Here is a 9399-nt window from a genome sequence, read left to right on the forward strand (position 1 = left end):
GAAAATGTACTACAGACCTCAAAATTATGAACACAAAACAGGCTTTGACTCCTGTCAGTAATATCTCATTAAAAACTATATTTTGACAAAACAAAACAACAAAACAGAAAAAGGACGACTGATATTTTTCAAGTTTCTCAGAAATGACGTCATGTAATTCATTTTCCTGACAGAAAACTATGCTGAAAAGAAAACGGAACCTGAAAAAGATCCTGATGGAAAGTTTGTATCCTCAGTTTGTACCTTAAAAATTGGAGTGGCTGTACTTTGAAAGGTAATGATACATGTAGTAAGATCAGAAACAAGCTCAAAGTCTTACATCAATAGTTTTATCAGGTTGGTAACTGAGTAAAGAGACTCTTTTTACACAACCAAGTGTTTCAGTGACCGCCTGAGGAAAGTGAGAGACGGTCACTGAAACGTCGGCAAAGTGTTGGATGTGTGAAAAAGAGTCTACTTACTCAAGCCCAAGGTCTTCACTAACAGTGTACTGTACCTGGAACAGCAAAACTGGACCCATCAGCTGCCCTTGCCCAGACATAAGCTCCAAACCTGGCCAGTGGACTGACGTGCCAGACCCGGGCCGTGCCTGGGGAGATCTGCATCATGACCCAGGACAGGTCAGAGTTGGGAATGGTCCTCCACACAGTACCCAGGGGGAATCGTCCACCTGATAGAATGTTTATTCATGTAAGACTGCAGTAAGCTGCTTAGGTAACCAATGAAAAAACGTTTAGAAATGTACTTTTTCCATACCCATTAGATTTTTGGCGTAAGTACCTTAGGACTCAGATTTTACAAAGTCAAATCCCTCCCACACCATTCATCGTGCATTATAAAATAACGGTATCGCCCATCGCCATTAATGTTCTTTTAAGCCATGTGCCACACAACTTTGTGCAATCACTACAGATAGGGGGCTAGATAACTGGTAGTGATGCATGTTCCCAATACTGAATGGTTGGCATGTTTTTAAAAACATTTCTTAAAGCTGTTTAGTGCTCTGATATCTGAGAAATGAAATGCGTGTAAATTAATATAATACTAAGTAGAGAGAGTTGACCTATGGATATCTGATTGTTTCTATGTCATTGTCAATTCATATATCATATTCTATATCGTTATCATTGACTATTCAACATGACATCATTTGAATGTCCATAAGTAAATCACCTTCAACACTAAATAGAGAGTGTTGACCTATAGATATCTGATTGTTTCCATATCATTGCCATGAGTAACTATTCAACATGACATCATTTGAATGTCCATAAGTAAATCACCTTCAATACTAAATAGAGAGTGTTGACCTATAGATATCTGATTGTTTCCATATCATTGCCATGAGTAACTATTCAACATGACATCATTTGAATGTCCATAAGTAAATCACCTTCAACACTAAATAGAGAGTGTTGACCTATAGATATCTGATTGTTTCCATATCATTGCCATGAGTAACTATTCAACATGACATCATTTGTCCGTAAGTACTAAATCACCTTCAAACCGAAGACCGCTGATGTCCGCACTTCTGACGAAGAGGACTAGATAGTGTATACTGGAGACTCCTGGGAGTTCCAAAGTTGTAAGACTGTATGTCGAGGCCCACTGCTCAGTGGGGGACAAGGTCTACAAATAGATATTAAACAAAAACAAAGTTTTAATGTTGAGTTGATATTGCAAAACAAAACTCATTGTAATTCAGAGCTTTTCAGTCATCATTTTTGTCGCATATTCTTTGCTTGCGACAATCTGCAAGATAATATCATATTGAGAACGCTACTAGTAATGTGACTGTCCACACAGAATATATTATCTTTAATTAAAAAATGCAAGTACCCGTCCCAGTCCAGTGATATATTGCTAATACTGTGAAAATTATTTTTTACAAAGAAACAACTGCTCGAAGTTGTGCAGCATGCGAAATATATCAAAACCAAATACCCATAGCAAGCAAGCCAGGGTAAAACATGTATCAAAAGTTAACTATTTACCAGCATGGTAGGTCCAATTTGAATGTTGTTCACTGATCTTCCCTTCTGGAACACCACAACCTGAATCGGCTGTGTGGATGTCATTATGAGGTACTGTTCAGACGTCAATTCAAACTCCCACGTGGATTGGACGTCAATGTTCTGAGACATTCCATTGGTAAGGGTGACTGTGGTGAATTCAAAGGCTGCTGTCACTCTAGCAACAGAAAATATAAGGTAAATTGGTGATTCTGAAGAAATTTGCAATTGGACTGAATGAATACAAATCTGTGAACATTTTACTTTTCATTCTCATTGACAAAGTTAAAAAGTTAAGTTAAATTGTCATATAACACACTCATCAACACTCATTAAAGACGAACTGAAAGTGCAAACGGTCACAAACAGGACTATACAGAACTGGTAGTAAATTTAAGAATGTATATATGTGCATATTGTGTACTCGAATCCAATGTAATGTGCATTGTCACAATTTTATTACGCTACCTACTACGCTAAAAAATGTGTCTCCCCTCCTCTCCTGACACACACACACGCCAATAAAAACACAGAGAGAGAGAGAGAGAGAGAGAGAGAGCGCTGTAGTCACTAAAACTACTAGGTACAGATTAATCTTTCTTACAATGGTTAGGACAACAAATATCATTTGATATGCATAGCGAAATAATGCATCCATACCTGAAGACATTCACTTGAGTAGCATGTATGATGAAGGTCCGTCCCCAGCTACTGACTGGCAACAGTTGCTGCTGGATGTGTCCTCCTGGAGGGCTTCCTGGGAACTCGGCAAACTGGTTACCAGCGTACACTGCAATGGGCTTGTCCGATGTGATGTACGTTCCTGTCAATGGAAACGTTTCCGTAGTAAGTTACTTCTTTACATTATGTCATGGCATAAATCATGCTGGTCAGGGACAAGATGGTAATTGCTGGTTGGGTAACGTATGATGGCGATTTATGACACAACTAGTCACCTTGGTGGCTTTGAATTGGACTAATGCTAATTAGACTCAGTGTCATTAGCAGTGTGTCATTAGCTCTTTCTAACAAAATGGGACACATTGTAAATAGTATATAGTTAGCGGCTGAGTGCGGTTAAGAATTATGTCACTTCTTGTAGCATTCGATCGGTCTTTCCCTACTGACATCTGCTTGGTTTTCGTTCTTTCATATGGTAATGTATTCGACACCCAACCATGGGACGAAAAAAAAACACAAACATGATACTCAGGGGCCACAAAGTTATCAATTGTGACTGTTCAGCGATTTTACTAGACCTCAGAACATACCACTTAGATCCTCTTCATCCTCTATCTGTATGGCACCGATGGTACTGGGCCCAATGGTAAGAGAAAGAGGTTCTCCTCGGTTAATAGTAAGACCAGAGTACTCGATTGTCACCATTGGTCTGATGACGATGTTGGTGTTATTTTCTGTAGCTGCGACAGTGAACTGGCAAAGATAGCCATTCCTTGGTGTGTACATCACAGTCAGGTATTCTGTGCCAAGACTGGACTTAGGGAGGACGATGTATGGCTGGATGGTGTTGAGCTCTTTCACAAGTCCGTACAAAGTAACAGGGGCCTCGGTTGATGTCACGGAGATGACTCGGTCAGAGTGCGGTTCACTTCCGTACATCACCAGACTACTTGGAACCTCTACCATGGACACCTGGCTCCCAGAGACTGTCACGGTGGTCTATACAGGGGAGAAAATTGGGATACAGATTGTTAGTAGGTAGATTTCATTCGCCAATAAGTGTTATTGTGTGTGGATGGCATTCGGCACCATCAGTTCTGAGGACATCTAAATATCTCACAGAATTTGTACCACATTAACCAAATTAAATGTCTTTTACAGAATTTGGGTTTTGCTTTTCACAATTTAATATATATTGTCATTGTATAATCGATTTCGGTATACATAATAATTAATGTACATTATCCTGAGTGTTGATAGATTCCGCTGCCTCACTCTTTCGTATATGCATAATTTATCTAAAACATAATACCTGGAATGCTCCAAGCCCTGCACTGACAGTGACTGATGTGTTTTGTCCATTGCTGCTTGAAATGTACAAACGAGGGTTTGTCATGTCTCTAGGATCATTCCCTGTGAAGGCCACCAAAAACTCCCTGCCAGAGGTACTCAATGCTGTAGAATCAAGAAACACACCTTTAATTTAGAGTGCATATCATAGTATGTCACCTCGTAAGGGGCGGTATAACCCCGACCAATTCGGTCGACCGATGATGATGATGATGCATATCATAGTATTGCTTCACAGTTATAACAAAAGAAATGCAGAAGCTGGGGAAGTGGGGATATAGTTTGCATTCATCATAATAGAAATTTAATGTTACTTCATAATGATTTGATTTATTACTTACAACATCGTATGCCGAAACGTGCTCCACTATTACACCATTGTTTATGTTTTATAACAATTAATTCCTGGAGACCATACCCTTAAACCCAGGGCATACAGGATCAAAATAAAACCCTGTCGATTAAAACAACATACAAACCTAACTTAAGTTAGTGCCACTGAGAACAATACATTTGTCCCAGAAAAATTCAAATCCTTACAACGTTTCACTGGGTTTATGCAGAAAAATGAACTTAAGCCTATTTCTTTTTCTGGATGACTTGGGATATCACTCACCTCCGGAAATACTGCTGCTTACAGTGGGATTACCCATCACACCCCCTCCTGCCAGACGGGCAGTCAGTGCCGTGAAGTCCGTGTAGTATGTTGTGTAGAGTCTGAACACTGCACTGCCGCCCATCGCACTGCAGCAATACAACATGTTTTAAATTTGTCATCAAATCAAAGTGAATTCAAACGCATTCGTACCTTGATCTACAACAGCTTCTTAGATAAACACGGCTTATCGCAAACTCCATTCTTTTAATTTCCATCTCATGTAATTAAACGGTTGCCTTGCCATCATTCCTCACAGTATTCTACTACCGCGTGTGGGGGAAATGTTAAGTAAGTCGTGTGCATGTGTAGATTATCAATCCTACTAAATAAAACAAAATACTAAACAAGTAAAATCTGAGATTTTATACCTCCGGGCTTTTTATTGTATATTTTTATATGTTGTTTGTTATGTTAACAAAGAATTTATCAAGACCGGACACCCCTCTGTGCGGGGGGTCAGCTTCATGGACCAGACCGTAAATACCTAATACACGCCAAAGGTCAACGGTCGCGACCATTTTCACACTCAAAGGGGTGTTCTGGGGCCACCAAAAGGCACCATTTCACGCCCAAAAACACATATACAATAAAAACAAAAGAACGTGCATCATCTACAGCCCAATAGCAAAACATATACCGAGTCCCAAAAGAATCCGTCCGCCCAAACGCGAGAAACAGCTGCGAACATGAAAATCTAAATCTCTCACAAAGCCCTTCCGCTGAAGGATGTCCCCGGAGGTAAAGATACACATCATTACTTCATCTACAACTTACTTTCCATAGAGGTCAACCAGCTGGATTGCCTGTATACCGGCCACACCCATCAGCTGTGTGTGCACCTGTTGAGGACAATGAGTGATAGTAAAACTACCAAGAAGTCTATGACTACAGCAGTTGTAGTAGGAAATTGGCAAACTGTACAATTTACAATTGAATTCATTCTAAAAATTAGCATTGTTGTATAGGAGTCATGTGTATTTTTACATAAACTAAGACCATGACCTTGAAGTTCCTAACCTGTTTTCTACCACTTACAGTACAAACTTGGCACTAAAAGGCTACCCTAATAAGGTTATTAAAAACGTTATCATCATATCAAGAATAGTTTCCCTAAATACAATCATCAGTATGGATTGTTACTGTTCCCAAGTATGCAACTACATTCTATATATTTTTAAAACAGCTCTACTGTTATCGGGTCTAAAAGGGTATTAAATGTTCGGAATGATCATACGATCATCGTAGTTAATGAACGTGATCGGCCGTTCTTACCGCTTTTCCTTAACTTTTCAAATGAATGAGTCTATTCTGAGTTCAGAAAGTGTTTCTGTCCGTGGTACTTAACACTTTGTGGCAGTTGTGTGTTTGAAGTTGAAATGAAATGAAATCAAACTTACAGCAGAAACTAACGTAGCCTGAGCCACAGCATAATTCAGAGTGGTTGGGTTGCGTCCGAGACCGAGTGATGAGTTCACTGACAGGCGGACAGTGGTGTACGAGGGCAGCAAATCTGGATAAATATCATAATGTAGAAATTGTGTTACAAAATCATTTACCAAGCTTAAGTACATTCAACAACCACACTGATATGGGAAGTGCCACCTGGTTGAATACACTTTTACATAAGATTATTTTATGTTTGCTCAACTCAGTTGCTGGAATACTGAGAAAGGTCTATTGCTGTGTTAGTCTTTTAACACCTATCTGAATCCATTTCACCTTACACAACTTTCATATATAAATTCAGAAACCATTTGTATGTTCTCATTGTTTTGCGTTAACTTTCTTGGACACTATACATGCAATTAGCCTTCAGGTATGGCTTTGCAAATAGAATATTTAACCAACGGGGATTAACGGGATTGTTTTATCACCACAAATGATCTGGTAATCTGATAATAAACTAAACATATTCCACTTGATTTATGCAAATGACCTACCAGGGTAGAATCGTCTTGACAACTCATTCCTAAAGCCTGCGAGTGAGTAGAAGTTGCTGACTGTGTAGACAGTGGAGGCGCTCAGTGCTATTCCCTGCAGTTCATACATGTTGGCAGATGGTCCTACTCCGATGGCATAGACAACAATTCCAGCCCTGGCGGCAGCACTAGCAGCCTGCTGAACTGAATCTGATGATGGTCCGGTTGAAAGGAGGACAAGAACCTACAGGGAGAAAGTGTTCATTCGTATTGAATCATCATAACTTACAACCTTCAAGAAAAGTAGATCTTCAAACGAGCTTCTGGAACGGACAATTACTTTTATCATTTTTCGTTATGATTATGATTATCATTGTCTTTATTGTCATTAAACGTAATGAGCAAGGTGCATGAGTATATCCTTTTTGACTTATTTTTTCAATTGACAAGCATTCCTATTGACATGATTAAGAAGAACAACTATCCCTAGTGACCACCTGTTCAGATATTATCAGTCCCATCAGTAGTCTTCCAGAGCACTTTTTACTGTATCAATGTTAAGGGTCAAGGATATGTTGGTGCATATATTATCCGCTTACAAAATTAAGTTTTCCCTAAGGACTCTATAGTTTAGAAAATGCTAGTCTGACAGCCACTAAGACACACCTTCCCAACATTCCGTCCACCACCATTTGGTGCCGAGAATCCATTCCTGACAGCGTACTGTAGAGCAGCCCCGGTTAACCTGGGGCCTGACAGTTGTCTGATGGCTGCCAGCCCAGCAGCGAGAGCGCCGTGGTCTTGGTATGTGTTCAGAGTGAACTCCTGACGGACAACACCGCCGTACTGGAAAACTGACACCTAGGGTTTAAACATTGAAACATTAAATGATTGAAAAGGTTTAAGTTATCTCAAATCAGTTTAATTCAGTTTTCCATTCAGAGAAGGCAGACGCTATATGCAGTATTTACAGGTCCATTTTACTGAGGATCAAGTAGGCCAAAAGAACAGTGGACCAAGGCCGGACCAGAGGACCAGATGCTGGACTGTTTATCACTGGACTACGAACGCTAAACATAATCAACACATTTAATACTTAATTAAATCCACTCTTCCAAAATATCAAAATGATTGCATACATTATCATGTTATGAAAAATATTATGTTGAACAATATTAATACATTTCATAAATAGCTAGCTAGAATGTTCTGTTAAACAATATCAGTATATGATCGAGAGGCGTCAATTCCCAAACCTGTGTATGTCGAGGCCCCAGTCGGAACTCCCCAATAACACTTGTCAAGAATGCCTTTGCCCTCCAAAAGCTCTGTGGAGTTACAGTGTTAGATCCATCCAACAGGAACACCAGATCCAGAGGTGTAGACACTGAGAGAACTGTATGTAAGAGATCAGTCAGAATGAAACACTGATCATGATCATGATAAATTAACCATTTCTGCTGTGTTATATACATCCGCCGTGTGTTATAGATCTCTATAGTGTATTGCATCACCAGCAGATATGTACAGTTTAGATATCAAGCACAGCATTATACTAGGGGATTCTATATAGGATATCACTTTTGGTGCATTTTTCAGGGTGGAGGATATATTTGACCTGCTGGAATTATGTGAGTATACGTTACATATGATTAAGTATCTGAACCTTCAAAGATTATACAGACGTTACAGTACATTGAAAGAATTAAAAGTTATCTAACATTCAACCTATTTCAAGTGCAACGATATATACACTGGCAGCCTTCTAAGTCTTCACCTCAAATTTAGATTCTCAATTGTACACAAACTACTGGATCCAAACTAGAAGGAAGGTAAGCTTTTACACTATCTGATAAATTGTGTGGATTTGTTTCTAGCTAGACGAAATAGTCATTGAACCCACTGCTTTGTCTTGGCATGGAAGCCCGGTAGCCAGTAACAGCCAGAGACCCGAGAGCACCATTAGTGGCAGCTCTCTGCAGCCGGCTGGACACAGTCAGGGAGTTGTTCACAGTGGCACGGTAGGTCAGACGGATCAGGGCATTCACTGCATTGGCGTATCTGCAAGGACAAATAGTAGATAACGTAAATCTGAGCTATGACTAAAATATATGGGAAGGTAATAGGTAACTTCAAAGTCAATAAATGCAATTTCAGGGCGGCACAACAAAACATTCCAGATGATCAAATCTGATATTGACATTCACTGCAATTTCTTAGCACATTTCGTCAGGCTACGTTGGGCGTACTACCCATAAATAGCTAGAAACAGCATACGATACAAACAAGCAACCGTTTTCTGTCTGTGACATAAACGTCCATATATGCATGTAAATAAATGAAACAACAATATCTATTCAGAGGCTGTGACTTTTATCCCATTTATGCATATGCAATGTGTTATTGACCCACCTGACGTTGAATTTGAAGACCTGGATAGAGTACAGCTGACAGCACAGACCCACGTTCTGATCTGTTCCGAACAGCTCAATCAGCTAGAAAAACAATGACCTCTAATATAAGCATCTTATCGGCAATTTGTGGTACACTAGTTCCTTGGTACTAACGTCTTCGATAGAATATTTAAGATTGTTTAATCCAACATGCCATTATGTGCTATTATCATATATCCCTTTGATGTCAACCAAACAAGTCCATTTCACATTGGTTATGACGCTGTAACGCCAGATATAGTTTAACAACTGGTGAATAATCATCAAAAGTGGTTCTTTATTAGAATAGGGATTATTTGGGCGACAACTCAAATCAGTTTATT

At 39.5% G+C, this 9399-nt stretch overlaps 1 protein-coding gene and 1 long non-coding RNA gene across 2 annotated transcripts; both read right to left on the reverse strand.

The window, feature by feature from the left end:
- Window positions 1-1526: 1526 nt before the first annotated feature.
- LOC109472063 lies at window positions 1527-2816 on the reverse strand. The gene is made up of 3 exons (XR_002140338.1): window positions 2676-2816; window positions 1998-2193; window positions 1527-1632 (listed from the first exon to the last, which is right to left on the reverse strand). It is a non-coding gene; the product is annotated as an uncharacterized LOC109472063 (long non-coding RNA).
- Window positions 2817-3275: 459 nt separating this feature from the next.
- LOC109472056 lies at window positions 3276-8320 on the reverse strand. Its single transcript, XM_019771632.1, has 9 exons — window positions 8314-8320; window positions 7880-8019; window positions 7290-7484; window positions 6645-6867; window positions 6102-6214; window positions 5479-5543; window positions 4663-4790; window positions 4009-4151; window positions 3276-3695 (listed from the first exon to the last, which is right to left on the reverse strand). Exons 1-9 carry the CDS (start codon window positions 8318-8320, stop codon window positions 3276-3278), a joined length of 1434 nt encoding a protein of 477 aa, XP_019627191.1.
- Window positions 8321-9399: the final 1079 nt, after the last annotated feature.

Source organism: Branchiostoma belcheri, unplaced genomic scaffold (genome assembly GCF_001625305.1).
Source record: "Branchiostoma belcheri isolate BF01 breed outbred unplaced genomic scaffold, Haploidv18h27 scaffold264, whole genome shotgun sequence".
NCBI classification, from domain to species: domain Eukaryota; kingdom Metazoa; phylum Chordata; class Leptocardii; order Amphioxiformes; family Branchiostomatidae; genus Branchiostoma; species Branchiostoma belcheri.

Excerpts from the sequence above, each read along its gene's own strand:
- LOC109472056 (XM_019771632.1), bottom strand. Across the intron at positions 6,215-6,644 it reads GTCAAGACGATTCTACCCTG|ATTTGCTGCCCTCGTACACC; the intron begins GTAGGTCATTTG and ends ATATTTATCCAG. Across the intron at positions 4,152-4,662 it reads AAGCAGCAGTATTTCCGGAG|CATTGAGTACCTCTGGCAGG; the intron begins GTGAGTGATATC and ends TTGATTCTACAG.